Source organism: Parasteatoda tepidariorum, chromosome 7 (genome assembly GCF_982258835.1).
Source record: "Parasteatoda tepidariorum strain Cologne lab strain chromosome 7, Ptep-v5.0, whole genome shotgun sequence".
NCBI lineage: Eukaryota > Metazoa > Arthropoda > Arachnida > Araneae > Theridiidae > Parasteatoda > Parasteatoda tepidariorum.
Window position 1 is genome coordinate 28,979,060 of NC_141761.1, and position 22,573 is coordinate 29,001,632.

At 25.9% G+C, this 22,573-nt stretch overlaps 1 protein-coding gene across 2 annotated transcripts; it reads right to left on the reverse strand.

Moving 5' to 3' along the window:
• Nucleotides 1-500: 500 nt before the first annotated feature.
• Grx3 (Glutaredoxin 3) lies at nt 501-15,611 on the reverse strand. Of its 2 annotated transcripts, none has more exons than XM_087167565.1 (8): nt 15,401-15,611; nt 15,098-15,212; nt 12,054-12,128; nt 11,855-11,956; nt 9,221-9,305; nt 7,153-7,242; nt 5,147-5,290; nt 501-632 (listed from the first exon to the last, which is right to left on the reverse strand). In XM_087167565.1, exons 1-7 carry the CDS (start codon nt 15,460-15,462, stop codon nt 5,163-5,165), a joined length of 657 nt encoding a protein of 218 aa, XP_087023691.1. In that variant the 5' UTR covers nt 15,463-15,611; the 3' UTR covers nt 501-632; nt 5,147-5,162. The 2 variants fall into 2 exon arrangements, with proteins under 2 accessions (XP_087023691.1, XP_087023692.1); XM_087167566.1 differs by having other exon boundaries at nt 501-2,433; nt 15,401-15,584.
• Nucleotides 15,612-22,573: the final 6,962 nt, after the last annotated feature.

Consider the following 22,573-nt stretch of genomic DNA (forward strand, 5'->3'; position numbering starts at 1 on the left):
ACTAAGTAGATATAATTGAAATATGTTTATTACTAGCAAATTATTTTACATACAATTAATTCAAAATTATTTAATAATTTCACACTATTTTTTTAAACTTTTAGTCTTTTTTTTTATTAGTCTATTTCAAAATATAATTTACACCATTATTTCTTTGAATAAACCTTTGTTATCAATGAAATTAGACATTAAAAAAATCTCAACCTAAAGAAAAGATAAGTAATATTATATAAAAAATTCTCAGAGTTAATGATTTATTTTAAAAAGAGTTTATTGGTTTAAATAAATGATTTCTTTTTTTAAAAAAAAAAATCATAGTTTATTTAAATCAGGGATTTTTATTTTTAAAAAAAATTAAGTGACATAAAGCGAGATTTTAATAATGACTTAAATTTAACCCTGATTTTTTGCAGGCATAACTTCAAAGTGTAGGCAAGTATGATTGATAGGCATATTTTTCGACAAAAAGTTTGTATGATTGAGAAAATCAAGACATTAAATAAAAAGAAACATTTTCACATTTATTGAAAAAGATTACATGAAAAAGAATGAAAAATCTTTCTACAATTCCATTTAACATGTGTTTAGCAGCATCTTAATAATCAACTATCATGAAGATTGAGAAACATAAGCTGAAATGAGATTTAAAAAAAAAAAAAATATTTTAAATATACAGGTAGTTTGCAAGTTAGGTACTAAAATTACGGGGAAAAGATTTCATTATAAAAAATTAACTATTATTACATCGATAGATTGCAGAAAATTATTAACTCCCTGCTCTAAGAATCAAATCTCTAAAAGTGCCTTTGTTTTTTTTTCACTCCAAGAAATAAAAAAAAATAAGGAATTTTTTTTTAATATAAAAACTAATATTTATTTAACTTACAACTCACATTCTTACGAAAATTTTAGAACACTTTTAAAACTTAGTTACAATAACATACCTACCCATTTTTCCTGAGAGGGGGGGAGGAGGACTTACACAAGATCAGGAATACTTTTCCTTGAACTACTGTTATTCAACAAAATTTACATTCTTTTGCTTTTTAAAAGCACTACATTATATCAGGAAAATTTAAGAAATATGTAGTTGTCACCTGCTCCTCTCACACCCTAATTTTATTCTTTAATAAATTTATTACAATAATGCATTTCATAAAAAAATTTAAAAATCAAGATATAAAATCATGCAAAGAGTCTTATTCAGTTCTATAATAGGCCTTTCAAAGCATGGGAAATTTCTGATATAAAAAGCTGAAAATTACCATAAACATCTATTTTTATTACTAATCCAGATCTTATTTTGTCTAAAAATAAATATATGCCCCTAAAAACATTGCCAACTTGAGTTTCACTATTTAATTATCAAAATGTAATTGTCAATTATCGAAGATTACATGAAATATTAGTCATTTATTGATATTTTCATTGGAATGGTGTAAACTCACTCTTTGTAAAAGGTGGTAGGGTATTAATGTCTAAATTAAGACAGCATATCTCTGGAATTATTTCAATCATTCATTACATAGTTCAACAAATCTTCCGCTGTTTCACTTTTAAAACTATTAAGAATGGATAGAAAACAATGAATAGCACATATAGGATAAGTAAGCATAGTTGGTTGGAAACAGTGGAATCATTATGAAGTAATTTTATTATTTTATTTCAGAAATTGTTGGTGGGTAATAAAGACTAAAAAATACTCTTATCAGAAGGATTTTATTTTAGTTAAAATACAATAAGATTTTTTTTGTTTTTGGAATGAATAAAAGAAAAAAGAAATTCAGCAATTAAACAATAAAAAATTTTAAATTAAGGAATCAATGCTAAAGACTATGCAATTGGCTTTTGTTTGAATATATACTGAACAAATTCGTTTCATTTTTCAGTTTCAGATAACACAAAATATGGTGCCCTTAAAAGAGATTAAACTGGTCATCTAAGATAAGTACTATAATACATAAACATAATTTTGAGCACTAAGTTCATCTCCTCATATCTTTCCCACTTTCTACCACTGTTCCAGCAAAAGTATTAATCCTGTTCCAAATTTAACTAAACCAGAATGCAAAAAATTCAGTAAAACCGTGCACACATTTGATGACCCTAAATATTATATAATTATTAAATTCATATAAAAACTAATAGCATAAAGGAAATAACATGGGTTTTAAAAACAAAGTTTGATGTACGATTTCATCTGTAAATTTATTTAATAAAATAAAATAACAAACACAAGATTATTTCCAATTTGAAAAGCCAGATATTCTTTTCCTTTATCTGACTTAGATATTTTAATTTCAGGTGCTATATTAATACAATTTTAAGTATGAACAATGTGCAAAAAGAAAATGTATCACCCTGAATAACTTTTAATCTTTTGATTGGATTCACACCAGCTACACCTCAATCATAATAGTTCAAGGAGGAGGCCTGAAAAATGCTAATAAGTTAGGGGAGACAATAATTTAAGTTATGAAATCAGACACAAAAACATACTTTCTTTTAATAAACATCAAAACATAGCGTTTTTTCAACAGATTATGATTTCTAATCCCCAAAATATAAGAGGTAGCTTCAATGTGGAAAATATGTTCAATGGAGCTTTCAACGTACGGACCTCTTAATGTTAACTTTACTTCAAGCGTATTTTTCCATGTCTAGAGAACAATTTAAGCAAATCAAACAAAAATTTGCACACAATTATAACATTCACTTATCCATAAATATTATTTATTATTTCACACAATAGAAGTCAAAAACATTTTGAATTGTAAGGTATAAAAAAATTTGCATCAATTTAAAGAATGTAATTTTATGCAGAAAAATGAAAGAAATTGGGTAACCAGTTCTTGAGAAATGAAAGCAGCAAAGTTTTTTAAAATTTTAGGGTAATTTTAGGAACTTTTTTCAAAACAATTTAGGGGTAATATATGATTTTGCTAGGTTAAAAACAGATCACACGGTAGTTTATTACATAACAGAAGATTATTACAATTCATCCACACATATCATATATAATTGCAAGCCATAAAATAAAGCTCTGAAATTTATTAAGTCAAGAATGAAATCTCTATACAGTAAAAATGAAATTTCAACTTTACATATTACCTATCAGAAATTAAGTGCATATTTCAGGAACAGGCAAAAGTGAGAATAAATCAAGAGAAAAAATAAATTAACACCAACTTGGATTTTTATTTAATTTTTACCTTCTTAATCAAAACTTTATTATTACCCTTTACCTTACTTTATTAAGAAAAACTATTGTGTGATAATATTAGATTTCAAATCAGCAATTTATATTAGAAGTTAGAGAAAAACATTCATCATTTTTCTAACATATTCATGATATGATTTGTGAGATTCTTTTACTGCCCTCAATAGTGTTGTGGTGATCTTCAACACTCCTCCGTGATTTCAAATGGTATCTTTGATTAGTCTAAGAGACATAATAGTATTCTCATGGTGACTCACATTAAGCATTGCTTTATTTATCGAAAAACCTCTCTCAGGATCAGAATTCCCATGTGGCAAAATTAAAACAGTTTTAATTAATGTAGTAAAATTCTTATATTTTAGATTATTGCTTTTTTTATTTATATTTAGCCTATAACTCTAATTTCTTAGGAACACCAACAAAATTTTATCAGATTTTTAGGAATTTTAGGGTTAGCACATAGTTTTAGGAATGTTATGAATTTTAGGGGGAATGCGACCCCTGAATGAAAACTCAAATATATCACTTTTTAAAATTCAAATTCTAAGGAACAATTTGACCCATTTTGTTCAAATTTTAAATTTTGCCATTTAAAATTGCATTCCTTAAAATGATGTAAAAATTTGTACACCTTAGAATTCAAAGTTCTTTCAACTATTATTAAATATAAAAAAATAATAAATAATTTCTTAAATTTTTTGCATGGAATTACCTTTAGATAAACGAATTGTATAAATGTGCATAAAAATACTTCGATTAACTTTAAAAAGTTCAGGCATGGCAAAATATGCAAAAAAATTAATATATAATTAAGGGTTCCAAACTTTTGGAAGCTCTCCTGACTAAACTATTAGGAAAATATTTTCCAAACTGTGGTATATGTTACATCAGAAATCATAATCCACTGAGAAAAAATATGTAGTTATTCAAAAAAAAGAACACTTTTGTGTCTGCTTTTGTAACTTAAAACATAGTCTGCACCAACTAATTAACATATTTAAGATCACCTCTTCAAACCAATAAGATTGAGTCCAATAGTACACGAAAATCTGATCATTAGATCATATGATTCTTTTTTTTGTGTGTGTGCACTAAACAAAAGAATGCATACAAATATAAACGCACAGACATACATAAAATGTTTGAGGTTTTACCAAAAAGTAATGTCACTTGATTTAATATGAAATAACTACATCTTGCAACATTTGGGTCAGTAAAATGGGAAATTAAGCATCGTAAATCGCATAAATTAGTCATTGTGAAATTAGCTTTTGTCGAGCGTGCAAGCTGCTAAACAGAACTCAATTTGGCAAGTCTGTGGTTAGAAACTTTTCCCATGATAAAGTTGGAATTCAAAGATGATTGTTTATTGGAACCATTTGACTTTTTTTTATGATAAACTTCATAGTGGCTTCAAATTTGCGAATGATTCTCTATCCATTCTACATAAATCCTGTGTATATATATATATATATATATATATATATATATATATATATATATATATATATATATATATATATATATATATATATATATATATAAACTAACTAACTCAGTGGCGCGACAGCCCATTAAGAGGGCCAAGGCCGACTGTGCCCATCTCAGTTTTCTTGACCTTGGGCTCTGGGGTGCAAGAGCATATGTTCCGGTCAGGTGGTCAGCCGAACGCGGAACCCCCAGTGTTAGTTCCCAAGCATGCTTGGTACTCATTTTATCGACCCACTGAAGGGATGAAAGGCTGAGTCGGCCTTGCCCGGCCCAAGGATCGAACCAAGGACCTGTGGCACGGCAGCGCGAAGCGCTACCACATATATATATATATATATATATATATATATATATATATATATATATATATATATATATATATATATATATATTAAAAAAAAATATTTATGTCTAATAAAAATAAGTAAGTTTTACCTTATTCAAATAATTTTTAGGCAGCCAAAATATCTTTCAATTCACCACTTTCAGAAAGTTCTTTTAAAATATCAAGACCACCTATAAGATCCCCTTTCACGTACAACTGAGGATAAGTAGGCCAATTTGAAAATGTCTTTAGTCCTACAAAATTAAGACACACCAAATTAAAAATACTATCTTATTATTTCAAATGGACATGTTCATTTAAAAATTGTGGCGCAAAATACTTCAAAATAATTTTAAATGTTTACTTTTGAAAGATTCATTTTAAATAAAATGTTCACATTAAGTATCAAAATGAACACTCAAATTAAGCTTCACAACAGGTTACAATAGGAAAAAAAAAAGAGCCTTTTCTAATAAAATAAAAAAGACAAGGAAACAATATCAAATTAACTTGTAATTGCATTAGTTTTAAAAAAATAATAACAAACAGGAAAAACTATAAGAAACAAATATAAATTTGAATTAAGAAGATAACCAGATATGATTTTGACGTAATACTAGAGTAGTAAATTATTAATACAAAAAGACAAATATCTTTAATCAATAGAGTAAATAAACTGTTACACTTAAAATTTTTTTACTTAATATCAGAGTTCATTATAAATAAAGTGAAGATAAGAGAAAATAAGTGAAGAAAATTAATATTTAAAAAGAAAAATAAAGCAATCAAAACAAGTTCAAAATTAAATTCCAAAGAACGCCAAACGCATCACTCATAATATCAAATATTTTAAAAAAAGAAGATAAAAAAGAATACTAATAAATTTATTTAAAACTGAAATCAAAAGAATATAAGGTTAGAACAAAAGAATTTCTTCAGCCCATTAACCAAATTTACAACAAATACTAATACTGAAGATGTAGAATTGTTAAAGAAGATAAGGAATATTTAAAAACACGACATTTAAAATTGAGCCATAAAGAATAGGAAACATAATTTTTCCATATCATAATTTAAATAGAAGATAGCTCATCATATGATTTTCACTGCATAATGATATTGAACATGTTATTTATTTACCAAAATTGAAATCATAATAAATAAAAGTAAAGAATAATAAAAAATAGAACAATAATGAATAAATAAATTAAAAATTGAATTTTGATGATTTTAGACATTTATCGGACACGATTTTTTAGCATTACATTTTCAATAGTGTACACAAATCATATTGCTAAAATCTATAAATAGTTAGATAAAGTAATTTTAGAGGAAGACGGGAAATATTAAAAACAGAAAAATAACCAAATTAAAATTGGATCCTGAATAATAGCAGACATAATTTTCTAACAAAATATTTAAATCAAAATAAATAATCATATCCTATTATTTCAATGCTTAACAAAATTGGGTACATGCAAACTAACTAAAGGTAATATTGTGCTGAATAACTAAGGCATACTGACAATAAAAAAAAGGAACAATAATAAGATTAACAATGAATTTTGATGAATATCATGAATGAATAAATGATTTTGCATATTTCAATATATTCACTGAATCATCCCACACTGCTAAAATAAGTAAATAAATTTAAAAGTTAAATTTAAAAACTTGCTGACATAAATAAATTTAAAATTGAATTCTGAAAAAATATCAAATATAATTTTAATCTAGATTCATTAATAACAAAGAAAGAAGATATCAGACATCATAAGTATCTTTTTTCTTTCTTTTTCACTATCAGTTACAAACTGATACTGGTACAACTAAGATAAGCTACAAAAATCTGAAACTTTAAGTATCAGAACTATCAGATGCATATTAATCTTTATTAAGATGTTAAATAAAAGTGGGGGTGAAGGGAAATCATCAAATAAAATTCTAGTAACACATAAAGCAGACTAACCAACTGGAGTGAAAAAGTAATTAGAATATCTGCACATAAAAATTGTGTTCACAAAATCTACTTTTAAGAGGAGAAAAAAGAAAGAGAAACATTCTGTTCAAAAAGCATCAATAATTACAAAATATTTTAATTAATAAAAAAACATACCTTCTCTAACTTCAAAATCTTCTAAAATATCAAATGTTTCATATTTAGCATTATAACTATTCAAAAGAGCAATCACTTGTTTACTAAAGCCTAGAAATTAAAATTTATATTATTCAACGCCATTATGCAAAGATTAAAATTTAGAAGAGAAAAATACATACATCACTACAAATACAAATGTTAGAAGTATTAAAAAACAAAGATAATTTCAATTTGCTTTAACTGATTATTATTAAGGTAATTGATTTCATATGGATATTGAATCACTATACTGATTAGAAAATTTTATATCAATCTCTGAATCAGAATGAAAGAGATCTTAATGAAATCAAACAATTTTACTAGCAAAGTCAAATGATAAAGCAAAAAGAGAAAAACATAATTTTATTAATTGATCTTTTCATGAAGAGAAAAGAGAATTCAAGTGTAAGAAATTTTTTAAAAAGCATTATTAAGCAACTAAAGTGTTGAACCAAACACAATTAATACCAGGACACGCACTAATTACCTCAAATTATTAGTCAAATATCAAAAGTATCAGCCAAATTTCAAATGTCTTAGCAAAAGGCAAATTTCAACAATATTTAATAATTCATTTTTTCCCATAAAAAAAACTTCAAATCAAAAAGCAAATTAACTATATAGGGAATTATTTTATAAAATACAAACACATTTGGTATAAAATTTAGAATTGAATGCCCAATTCGAAAGTCGTAATAGTATAGTATTAAAGCACCAGCACTTCAAAAATAATGTGAAAATGAAAAAAATAATAAGCGGATACAGCAAAACACTGCTCTAGAGACAAAAATAAGTGCTCACGAATGGCATGAGCAAGCAGAAATAAGATTGTATGGGATCATTGGCAAGAAAGGATAAAAATAGGTGTTGTGTTTATATTCAGGGATAGATAAAACTGATGGTTTTGCCGAATACCCTGAGTACACATGAATGGAACTTGAAATGTACAAATTAGCACAACAGGAGTGAGCCTTGTGAAAGTCGAAAAATGCCGCTCTCCACACGGAGACAAAATAAAACTCTCACGAATAACGTGTGAAAGCAGAATTTTAGGAATATTACCAACATTGAAATTGTTCACCAAAAGACAATTTGTTTTGCCGAATTTACAATTTTATCATATTTGGCGAAGTGGCGAAAGTTTAGTTCAGGCTCTGAATTGGTTAACCAAATTTCATTGTAATGTTTCCTTAAGTGGGTAAAAAGTTCATAATCATATCTTTAAAATCAAACAAAAAAGGATTGGCAGTATAAGTAGCAAGCATGGAAAAAACAAAATCCTTTATCGAATAAAGCATCATTTCTACAAATTGTGCATTAAAATAATTTCATGGCCATTTAATCCACAAATCTGAAACCTTTTATAATCAATACTTAATAATAGTACCAATTTTTATGCTTACATATTTTATCCTGGGTTTAAAAAATATGGTTTAAAATTTGTATTAACCACCACAACATTAAGATAGTAAAAACATTTAAGAGACACAAAAATAACGGACTTATATGTGTAAAAGCCTTGCAAAACTTTGCTTTTACTCCACTTTTCACGAATCATTATGAAAAATCTTTGGCAACTTTAAATACCTGATTTCTAACGAAAAAAAACTTATTTACTGAAACTTCACCAAACCATATATAACCAAAGCAGTTTTTAATTCTGTTTTAATAATGAAGAAAATACAAGCTTAAAACGCATTGTTTTTTTCTCATTAAATGCTGACAGAATGTTATTTTCAATAGCAATAATCATCTTAACCCACTTCAAAATTTTAAAAAAAGCTGATTTCTGTCATAAATTTTAAAAAAAGAAAAGAAACTGTAGGCAAGTAATGAAAAACAATTAAGAAATCAAGTCAAAATAAAAATGCATTTCACAATAAATTGGAATATTTAAAAGCAAATAAATTAAATGTAGTTAACCTTGATTTTTCAAGACTTACTAATCTTAAGGGAAAAAGGAACTAATGAATGAGAAGGTCATTTTTAGGAGCTTAATTTACATAAATAAATCTTTAAAATTAAAAGCAAAAACTGATTAACATACCACATCTTGGACCAGTTGGGTTTCCCTTCATGAAAAGCATAACAGGGGCTTTATTAATTAATTTTTTTAATCTTGTATCCAAATCCTAAAAACATTGAATATTAACATAAAATTATATTATAAAATGTTCTAGCATAATTTCATAACAAAATAATTATATAAGTGTAAAATTTAATACTTTTAATGCTTATTATAGCATATAAATTGCCAAATAAAATAAATTTTTCCAAATGTATTATCAATTAGAATTCAATTCAAAGAGAAATTTTCAGGGTAAGGTTGAATCACAGGAATCTCAATGGCAATGTGCAATTTTCTGTTTTATAAGACATCTTAGGCATAGTATTTTTTTGACACATGGAGAACCTTATATGAATGAGATATCCAATATGAACGAGTTGGTTATAATTTTCCAATCCTTGCCAAAACGTATTTTATTACTGTTTTCACCAAAATAACTTATTTTATTCATCTAAAACAGGGGTTTCCAACTTACATGTGACCGGGGGCCGCAATTAAAAACAACAGTCAAATGGCGGGCCACAACTTCATCAAAATTTTATTTAGGACTCTGTTATGTTTGAAGAAACATTAAATATTACTGTCAGATTTTTATCAAAGTTTCTTAATATTAAAAAACAAAATAACAAGCATTACAAATAATGCTTGTTACATATCATTTTGAATCTTCTCTTAATCAGAAACTTAGTGAAGAGATTTTTTTTCCTTTTAAATTTAATTCTGTGATAAATTATAAAAAAATTTCAACTTTTTAGGAATTATAGCAACAAAAAAATTCTCAAGTATCTAAAATTAAATTTTTTTCTTTTCTTTTCAGCTCATGCAATATTCAATTCAAAGAATTTAAATAAAACATAATATCCATTCCCTCTTTTATGAGTTTTAAAATTTACAAATGTAAATAATTTCGTCCAAAATGAGTAGTTTCAAAAAGTTAAATGGGAAAATTTCTTCGAGAAAATTTCTGATACGCACAAGCAAAATTATGTTCACAAAATACAAAAAAATAAATAAATAAATAAAAAAAAGCAACATACACGATTATTTTTGTATTTGAATAAATATTTTCTTGGATGCAAAACCTGAAACCGTTCCAATCGTTGGAATGTTAAATTTCACAGAAAGGAAGAATTTAGGTTTTTCAAAACGAAAGAAATGTATTTTAAACTCATATAGATTTTTAAGAAAATTGTCCCAAAAAAAAAAGAACGACAACTAACATATTTTAGTTCGCGGGCCACAAAAAAAGGCTTCGTGTGCCAGATGCGGGCCACTATTTTATAACCACTGATCTAAAAAACCAGGGATTAGCTATTTCAAGCATGTGGTGAGAATTATAGTAGCACAGATAGTATTTTGTCATCTATGTAATAAGAAATATCATTGAAAAAGAGTAAAATTGTTTATTGCTGATAAGATTTCAATTTTGAATAAAAATTGTTTCTAATAAGAATATAAAAGTTAATCGAAAATAGAAAAATAAAATAATAGTAATAATTTGTTTTTAATATAATAAATTGCAAAATATAATACAGCTCTGGGGGAACTGAAAATTTTCTAAAAAAAATTAACTCAATACTTTTAACAACTTTTCTAATTAATCTGTTTTCTAATTTATACAAAATTTAAGAATAGATAATAAAATGTTTTCATTGGCTACATAGAAATTGGAAAATATACATGTAATTTAATAATAATAATAAATATAATAAATCCTTGACAAACTTTTATTTTTTAAAATTTTGACTCCGAAAAAAAATATTTCTCTTATTTTATTTTACAATCAGAACTATAACGAAATTTACCCCAAAACAAATTTGTAGAGCACCAACAAATAGATTAACACTAATAAAGAAATAATAAAGAAATAAAAATCAAACAGTAAACTGCCATGCAACATATTTATATAACTATATAACCAGTAGTAAATTTTGTCTTTATCACATTAGTTTAATGTATGAATCAATGCAGTTCACTGCAAAAATATATTTTTGAAACTAATAATTAATATTTGATAATAATTATTTTATTTTAAAACTTTCAGTAATTATTTTATTTAAATTTTATTAATTTTTTTTGTAATTTTTTATTTAAACACAAAATAGTTTACAAAATACTTGAAATACTCATTGTTTGAAAACTTTATGCTATAAGATTAGTAAAATTAAGGTTAATGAGAAAAAAAATGGAATTATCATAAATAGCAAACCTTATAAAAATAATAATAATAATAAATAAATTACAATTATGATTTTACAAAAACAAGGTTTGAACTTCATTCTATCTTTTGAATTACTCAACAGCATTCAAAATTTAGAAAATTCTGATTTCAGTTTATTCCAATTCAAATATTCAACTTCTATCATATTTAACACATATGTTGTTTATAAAAAGCATAATAAACGCACGTTTAATATTTTACTGAAATCAATTGTCCTTCCTTAAATCCCTCCCTCCCTTCATCAAAAAATACACAATGAATGAGGAAATCACACAAATAAAATGATATGAAATCAATTATTTCAGAAAATATTTGTTATTTTTAAATACTATTCAATTTACACTTACATAAAAAATTATAAATGGTCAGTATGCATTATCAAAGATACTTACTTCTTCACTATCATTAGCTTGAATATTTTCTAAATTTTCTTTTAGTTTTTTTGAGAATGCTGGAACATTGGCTCCAATTAATTTATCAGCAACTGATTTTTTCTAATAAAACAAAACAATAATTTAAAGTAGGAATAAAATAAAAGTGATTATAGATCGAACAAATAACTAGGAGTAAATAAATAATAAATTTACTAACTGAAATAAAAATGAAAGTTGGTGCACTAGTAACATCATATCTTTTAGCAATTCCTTCACATTTGGTAGCTTCAATCTGCAATGGAAAATAAAAATGCAAATTTTAAAACCTTGTTGCAAACAATCAATTTAAAAAATAACTAGGTAAGTTCCTTTTTTTTCTCTTCTTACAGCCGTAATCTGAACCTTTTCATGATCTAGAGTTCCGATAAACATGATAAACATTCGGGAGAACCTGTTTTTTTTTTTTTTTTCAAACTGAGATCAAATTACAAGATATGTATTTTAATAGTCTTTGGAACCATAAACCTGAACTAAAGTTTCTTGTGAAGCTCCAATTTGGAGCTCAAAGAACCTTCTGATTGGTTCTCTCTTATGTTGTTTCGTTCTTGTGGTTAAAACAGGAAGCTATTTTTCTTCCTGTGTAAAGCCTTACACAAGAAATGTTGGTAGGTAAGCTACACCATTACTAATGAGAATGAGCAGAATTTTGTCATTATTAAAAGAATGAATAATGTTTCTGATTAAACTATTGTTTCAATAATCTGTCAAACATTTCGATCTATAGGTAATGGCTCATGTTTATCAAGCTTTGAACAATTGAGTTATTTGCATTATGATGTTCCTCTTTTTTTTTCTTCTTTTATAGAAACAGTAATTTCTCCTACTTGCTTTAGCACTTTGTTTTATTATTGTCTCAACTGTTTTTGAGTAATCATACATAGATTAAACACTAGATTCAGTTATTTTCTACCATTTTATATTTGCCCTTCTTACATTGTTTTAATTTTTTATTAGAATTGACTTTAAATTTTTCCATTTAATTTAGAATCCATTTACCTTTGTTGTTTTACTATTTATATCTGTGTAGTATTTTCATTCATCATTATTATCCTAAGTTTTAATATAATATGCAATGTATACACTTAATTTGATTTACTTAGCGTCAGTATTTATTTGCAATACAAGGATTAATTACATTAAAAAAAAATTTACCCAATATTGCATTTAATCTAGATTATTTTTCACAAACTGTGATAAGCAGTATTTTTAAAATAGTTTTGGATGACATTCCTTATCTCAAGTCGATTTCAATTTCTAGAAAAACTTTTGCTTATATAGAACAAAGCTTGTTTTATACCTTCAGTAGGTAATCAAACTTGTTTGTTCTATAACAGGGGTTTCCAACTTACAGGAAGCCGGGGGCCGCAATTAAAAATACCAGTCAAATGGCGGGCCACAAGTTTATCAAAATTTTATATAGGACTCTTTTATGTTTGAAGGAACATTAAATATTGCTGTCAGATTTTTATTAAAGTTTTTTTAATATTAAAAAAAAAAATAATAAATAACAAGCATTACAAGTAATGCTTGTTACGTAGCATTTTGAATCTTCTTTTAATCTGAATCTTAGTGACAAGACTTTTTTTTACTTTCAAATTTAATTCTGTGAAAAATTAACATTTTTTCGACTTAAATCGACTAAACTAACTTTCGACTTAAATTAAATATTGCTGTCAGATTTTTATTAAAGTTTTTTTAATATTAAAAAAAATAATAATAAATAACAAGCATTACAAGTAATGCTTGTTACGTAGCATTTTGAATCTTCTTTTAATCTGAATCTTAGTGACAAGACTTTTTTTTACTTTCAAATTTAATTCTGTGAAAAATTAACATTTTTTCGACTTAAATCGACTAAACTAACTTTCGACTTAAACTAATAAGAACATTCAGAACACTGATAGAATTTTTTTTGAAAAAAAAAAAAACAATAGTGTCTATCTTATTTTGTATGTACTGACAAAAAATTATCATATATTTTACTGAATATAAAATTACATAGAAAATATTTGACATAAATTTGTCACAAAACTTTCACTTCAACAGAAAGAAGATATTCTGTAGTGATTTTTAAAATAAGATATAAAAATTTTTTTATTTAAAGAATTATCAAATAATAGCAATTTAAAAATTATGTCTCTACCCTCAAATCTTGTTCAATATTAAGGTTTGTAGAATAAAGAAAAATCGCATAAATTGTTATTATACTACAATTTAATACAAAAAATTAAACTGAAAAAAGGCATTTTCCTTAAGCTATATTATAAAATTGGATTATTAAGTTCAAATAATGATACATATTTATATTTCCTTATTTTAAAGCATATATAACAAAATTTTACTTAACTAATAGAATGAAAAAAAAAAATTAAATGCAGTAGAGAAACACTTTCTAAGGGAAGGGAAAAAAAATCAACATTTTATATAAAGAAAAATATGTAGTATGCCTATCATTAATATTACTGAGATAAAGTTAAAATAATCTGCTTATGAGTGTTTAGATAGCTATGAATACATTCCGTTTTGTGCTCGAACTACAGTTTGACTTTGACAATCAAAATATTAACTTTGTAAAGTGAAACTAAATCGCAATAAAAAGAATTTCTCACATTTTAACTATGTTTTGATTTATTTATTTGGAAGTCTGGGGTTTTTGTGTTTTCTTTTTGTTCTTATTAAGAATTGAATAATTTAGAATATCTGAACAATTGCTTTAACCAACATTAATATTTGAATTTGTAATTTTCTTCTTGTGAGTTTTTATTAAAAAAAATTTGAGTATAAATAAGAATTTGAATGCTTAAAAAAAAAGAATTTACATATTAGAAATTGGAAGAAATTTAAAAATATGAATGCATATGTTTAAGAAATTAAGCGTTTGCATAATAAATAACATGAGTTTAAGAAATTGAAAGTAGAAAAATTATCAATCAAAATAGAGTTGATTAATTATTTCTTCCACATTAGAAAAAATATTTTTTATGCATTAATTTTAAACGAATTCTCAGCACAATTTTTCTATTTTTATATAAAATCATTCTCAATCATACGTGTTTTTTGAGAGAATTTGTTTCCTCAACATTAGGTTAAAATAATCAATTACATAGATTATATTATAATTTTAACAATGATCTCCTACGTAATGATAGCAAATTAAATTACAGCTAAGGCAAAAATTTCATAGCAGAACTTAAAACCTACTTTCCCTAAAGTAATATCTTTAAATCTAGAGTCTTTACTTAGTTCAGTAACAACATCACTCATCTGATGACATTCTGCAGAATCTTCAACATAAAAGTACAGAACTGTTAATCTCCTAGAAAATAAATTAACAGTATATAAGGGAACTACATACAAAATAAATTATTCAAGTCATTTTTAAGTGCCTATATATTAATAAAATTATGTTATTTCATTTAAGTCGTTCAGGCTAAATGGATATTTAGGAGAAAAAATTTAATGCCGGTAGGTAAGTCAAGAAATAAATTTAAAAAAGAATCTTACTCAGCATTTTGATTTAATACATCTGTGAGTTTCGAATCAGAGTTAATTGATAGTACTTCCATCTTAAGGAATTTTAATCAAAAAATTTAAAGGGTCGATTTATTAAAATAAATGCGAATAGTAAATAAGTTTAGCTCTTAGCAAACAGTATTTTTGCTTTAGCAGTAAATAAGTTACGGTTACAGGTAAACAAACTTTCCTGACCAAAACAGCCGAGAGAGATGTAAAGGAGAACTCTTTACCTATTGGTTATCGAAATGGGCTACAGATGGCGTAACACTCTAACTATGGCAGCACCTTCCCATGTTTTAAATGGAAGTGTGTGCAGAGTCCTAACCATCTAGATCAGTGTTTCTTAACCTTTCAGTTATAATGGACCCTTTTTAAAAATTTTTAAGAAGTCACAGACCACCCCCTGTAAAAAAAATTTTTGCAAAAACCATAAATTATTTTTACTTTATTTTCAATTGAAATGAAATTCGAAGGCTACTTTGTGTTCGTAAAAATGTTAAACTTTATATGGTTTGCGAATGTTCTTTTCCTCATATTGGGGAGGATAGCTGGCATAATTAAGAGAAAGGAGCAAAGGGACGGCTCATAAAAAATGAGGGGTAGCACTGAATTTGGGGTATCTCAATCACCTAGTTTCAAATATGTATGTATTTTCACCTTTTAGAAAAAAAAAAGATCAATGTTATTTAAATATTATTGTTCCAATCGTCTTAAAAAGAGTTGGCGTACCCCCAAAATATGACCCATGGACCCCTAAGGGGTCCATGAACCACAGGTTAAGAAACTCTGATCTAGATGGTTATGGCAGAGTCGTAGAAGAAGGAAGTGCGTTAATTCATGTCTTGACTTTCAAATCTTTTAAGTTAAAGAAACAACAGCATTAGAAACAACAGCAAGGAAAAAAATGGATCAAACATGAAAAAAATAAGGAGATGAGAAAAATAAAAAGAGCTCATATTAAAGCATAAATCAAAATTTCAAAATTGTTTGTTTTTAACTACATATAATGAAATTTGTAAACGCATCAAATAATAAGCACATTAAAATATAAACATATCCTTAACATAAATAAAATATAAGCATATTAATATAATTTATTAATATATAAAATTAGCAAAAATTTATTCCTGATTTTTTTTTGTTTAAAATTTAACCTTAAAAAGTATGAAATGAAATATTGTACTGGAAAAACATTAAAATGTTTCTAAAACGAAATTAAAAAAATTTAAAATTAGCTTTTGATAATTAGCTTTTAATAATCATTTACTTTAATAAGCAAAACATAATATTGAACCAATGTATCTAATTGTATTATTCTGCTACAGCTTGTTATTAAATCAGATTGAGTCAAATTTATTAAAGTATTGCTATCATTTCAATTTTTTTTTTTCCAATCGTTTCTGTTAAAAGGTCTGACCGGCACAAAGTTGAATTTTAAGAAAAATTAAGTTAACCTTCGATTCACTAAACAATATTATTGCAATCCAAACAAAATATTTCATTTTTTAAACTGCAGAACACTAATTTTAAGGGGCATGCATTTGCCCCAAAAAATTCATCTGTTGAAATCTAATTCATCAAATTTCAAACATCAGACTTTGATAACTTAATTTAATCTATGTTGACCATTTATCTATCAAATAATTGAAATCAAAGACTAAAATTTGTACAGATAGTTGCTGGAATATGATTAAAAAGTATGAGCTAACGTTTTTCTGAATTTAATCTATCTCACTATTGTGATGAAAAACTCATTTAGAGAAGCATGTTTTTGTTCTGAATATCAGACCTCATTGTCGGCAAAATAAAAAAATCATGGCTTTTTCGGTAGAGTATTCGCATACCAGACTACTTTACAGCAAGCGATAAACAAAAACCATAACCTACTTGAACAAAATAAAGGCAAATTTTATTGCAAAAGATTAATAAAATATACTAGGTGTTTATAACAGGTTGTAGATTCTTATAAATTGATAAAACAACTTAATACCTTGTTAAGAACAGAATGTTTAAACTGTTTCCAGAATAATTTTATTAACAGAGCAGTGAACAACTAATTACAGATTGAGATTAATAAACAGAAAATTTTTATAGCACTGTTGCATTAAAAAAAATTTGTTAATGTACCCTCATAAAAACATTTAATTGCCATCTGTAAATGAACTTAAGACTTCAAAATAAATTCAAGACCTGACCAAATAAGTTTAAAACAGGGTTTCAACAATCTGGAAACAAACACGCATTGAATATCTTTTAAATATTTTTGTACAAAAGCAATTTTGTGGATGATCATTCCCTCAAAGCTTCCCATTTAATATTAATATAAATACTGTATTGTTGATTGAGATTGATTATTTTTAAGATCAGAAGAAAGAAATGAATCAATAACTGTGAAATGGCAAAACTCCATTGGTAAAAGATTTGTTACTACTTTGCAGAAAATAATAAAGAGGGTTCGATCCCTGAATTCATAACCACAGAAATTTGATAAATTAAAATTGTCATTTGAGTCCTTTTTTCATAAAATGACTCCCCAAACGTTTGATACCATGAATTCTGATGGTTAGGATATTTGGCTGAACTATGTATATTAGTGGACTGTCCTTAAGTATGAACTATGAACTTTTGTGATTTTTACTATCATTGTTAAATAAAATAAAAAGATATAGGCTTAAAAATCCAAATATTTCGATTCAAAAATATTTTAAAATTAGACATAATATTTGTGCTTAACATAAAAATAAAGTGTATCTGGACAACTACAAAATCTGGCATGGATAATCAAAATAATTGCTAGCACCAACCATATTAGCATAGTTTCAATAAACAAAATATAATTATTAGCATGAAAACTACTAAGGGAGAGTTTTTTACTGCTGTCTAGTTATTGAGATCAAGAGAAGATATTAAATGACAGTTTTCATCAAATTCAGTGACAACTTACTATAATAGTGAGATCAGTGACAAAATATGTAATAATTTTTTTTTTCCGTAAAAAAAAATAAAAAAGGACTGAAAATAAGCTAAGAAAAAGAAGAAAAAATTAGAATTTCAAAATATCAATGTTGGCTACATATTAAAGAAATATTAAAATTCATATAAAGAAAACAGGTGGAATATAAATTATTATTTTACATAGAGTGCAATTATCGGAAATCAGTTGCAAAAAATAATTAAAACACAATTTTATAAAAAAACATTTATTTGTAAAATAAAATACAAAAATCGATTTTATATTAAATTTTTTTAGTAAAACCATATACTTTAACAATTAAAACGACTTCAAACATTAAAGTGAATAAAAATATAATAATTCTGAATCTTACAAATATCTCTCTATTTGGCATCAACATTAAAGCAAAAGTAAATAAAGCATGATAAATTCAAAAAATACATAAAATGACTAAAAATAAATTATAAGACAACCAAATATTGTAAACACAGTTTCATTTAGTAAAGGATGAAAACTAGCTGTCCTCAAATAATGAAAAATTGGATGTTTATGTAACACAACTTAGTTTAAATTATTGAATAATCATGTCATAATTTCTTCTCATCAGGAAATTATGAGATATTAGTTAGTTAAAAATAATTATGAGATTAGTTAAAAATAATTTATTTCTTCTAAATGAAATGCATATTTTAACTTTAACTATGGAAAGTTAATATTTTATATCATATTCAATCAATAGCAAGAATGACTAATTCAAAAAATAAAAACATTGGGAGGAATACAAATGAAAAGAATTTTAAAAAATTATGCATGCAGAGGTGATTTGCCCCCAAAACAGTTTAAAATTTAATTTCTAGGATACTAAAACCAATATCTGATCAAAATAAGATAAATAGTAAAACAACAATTTATTAATTTTAGTGTTATTATTTATCGTGATTTATTAAACTACCATTTCATTTTAGAATAGCTATCAGTTCAGTTTCTCATTTTTATACATATATATATAGATATATATACACATACAATTTACCAATAAGTATTTGGACACCCATGCAAATAAGGATATGTGTGGTCCTAGGTCACAACTTTTGAACTTAAATATTAAGTAGGAAACATCAATGGTATTAGTCGTATTTAAGATACCACGAAATTTTGATCTGTCTGACTATGAGAAATGCGTAATTGTTAGATATCATAGAAATGGCAGATCCTTAAGGAATATATTTAGTAAGTTAAACATATCAAAATCGACAGTGGTTTGATTAAGCTGTGGAAGTAGATTATGTATTTTTTGAAATGGGCTTCGACCCGACAGACTCATGAAAATAATAGATAGAGACCAACGACTGCTGTTCAAAGATAATTGGGAAAACTGCTCCAAACTGTTGGGCAACATACTCCTGGAGTTCTGACAAGCTGGATTGTTATTTTGATGAATACCATTCACAAAAAAGCACATATGCTTTGTTTCCATGGTCGTGCTACAGCTCATAACCTTTTGATTACAAAATCCAACCACACTGCTTAGTTGAGGTAGTGCAAGGAACGTCGAAATTGGATCATAGATGAGTGGAAACAGATTCTCAAGAGTGATGAATCAAGGTTCAATCCTTATCATCTGGTTGGCAGTACCTGGGTTTGACGAGTGCGTGGAAGACACCTTTTGCCAGAATGCATTGTATGTTCAGCAAAGTTTGAAGAAGGTGTAAGGAAGTTCCTTGTGGTATGAACTGCGACCCTTGACCCTAATTCATGGCAAGCTCAATGTCGACTACTACTCCACTATTGTAGATAACAATGTGCTTCCTACGCTGTTACGAATTTAGGTATTGGATCATTGTTACTTTCGGAATGACAACGTCACTTCTTACGTTGCGAGGTCCACCATGGATTGGTATTGTGACAACGGGGTGAACCATATGAACTGGCCTGCCTAGAATACAGACCTAAATCCTATAGAAAACCTCTGAGATGAATTGAATCACTGAATTAAGGGATGCAGAAAGCATCCAAAATCGGTGAAAAAACTTACATGTCTTCTCCAAGCGGAGTGGAAGGAAATACCACTGTCTATGATCCAAACACTTGTGGAAAGCTGACCACGGAGGGTTAAGGTGGATAATTACCTCATGTGGAGGCTCTAGCAACCATTGAATATGAATAAATTGTTTTTATCTCTTTTATTACTGAAGTCCAATTACTTATTGGTAAATAGTGCGTATATTTATATATATATATGGATAAATTAAATATTTCATCAAGGTAATTTCAGGAATACACAACCATAATGAGAATTCAATTATAAATATAAAAATCTTGTTTGGAAATGTTTTCTAAATTCTTAATAATTTGGGCTGCTAATAAAACCAAACTTTTCTTCATAGATTACAAAACTTCAAAGATAAACAGAATGATTTTTTTTCTATTAGACCTAGTCTGGAATGTTAATTTGCCTATCTTTTGTTGCTTCTTTTATTTATCAGACAGAGGTTAGCAGATTATTGTTATATTACATTCATGTTACAATTGAGATAAATGAATAATAGAAGATGGAATTACATGGTATTCATTTAAGGGGAGTAAGAATTAGTTTTAAATACTACATCATAAGTGGTCTTTATTAGGTGAGTAGAATGCAAATAATTTCTGATAAGTCATATAAACTTGAATGTTACAAATTTAACACTTAATAACTTAATTCACCATTTAATAACTTAATTTAATGCTTAATAACTTAAATTTAACATTTAATAAGAATAGCGCAAAAATGTGAAATTTGTAAATTTTAAATGGCTATAGAAGTTCACACAATATTTTAATTTCAATGACAATAATTGTAATTTTTGAACACTGAAAATTAAAAGTAACTTTGATTTTTGTATATATATTTGGTGTGACAAAAAAAGATTTTTATCATTCCAAAGTTATTTATAAAAATTACCTTATTTGAGAGTTAACATAAAAGAAAACATACAAGAATATTATTATAAGAATAATATAAGTATCTTTTCATACATATTTTTACCATAGTCAACATATAAGAGAAATGAACTTTTTTAGAAATTCAAATACTAACAAAGATAAAGAATTATTTTGTTAGTTTTTGATCAATAATGTTGCAAATTGTTATAAACACATCATGTTGGCAAAATATTTAGAATAGCTTAGTTTCTTTTTTATAATAAGAAAACGTTAGTGGAATAAATTTTTTACACAAGTAGTTTATCAGTTGTATAAAATGGACACGACTTAATTTAAATTTTATGCAGACCATACATTAACATAAGAAAATACACTAGGCAAAGATAAATAAATGCACAACAGTAAACAAGTGTAAAATATATACATATATAAATTTTTAATCTCAGTTATCAAAAGAAAGAAAAACCATAAAAGTCTTAAACCAATTTCATAAAAATTTCTATAAGTTACAAATATTCATAAAAAGTATGACAGACTTGATATAATTCCAAAGGTATTTTACGTCACAAAACAAAAAGAATGATCTTTTCGCTATTAAATTATAAAACCTACTTTGTTTAAGCATACTGCAAATGAAGGATTATTTTATATTAAAAAAATCTAAGTTTTAATTTATTAATAAACTTCAAAATTCACGAATTAAAATTCCTTGCATAATACAATCATAATAAAAAAATAAACATTAAATAGACATAAAACAGATATGTTTCAAAAGCAAATGCAATATAAAAAATGTAAACATAAAATAAACACAACATGTTGTAAAAGTAAAATAATTTCAATTAGCAATAGAGGTTTGAAGAGACAAGTATAAAATTTTAAATCTGTCAAGAACTAAGTTTTAAATTGTCCTGAAAATATATTGCCAAACTCTATAAAAACACTTTTCTGGCTGTTCCTTTAAATTTTGACTTTAGTTTAGTATAAAACCTATAGAGAATTAAATAACTTTTTAATAATAACTGACTTGGACATAGCTGTCAACATGAAAAGACGAAAAAAAATTAAGTAAATTTTACAAAATAACACAAGTTTCATATTAATTAATATGTAGCATTTAAAATATTTTAGGTACAAGATTTTTATAGTTGACTAAATAAAAAAACAAACTACATTATATTCATATGCTTGAACTATTGAGCAAGGTACAAAAATTGAATATTTAACAATTAAAATTAAAAATGGTATACATTAAAATATTAATGTTATTACCAAAGAAAAAC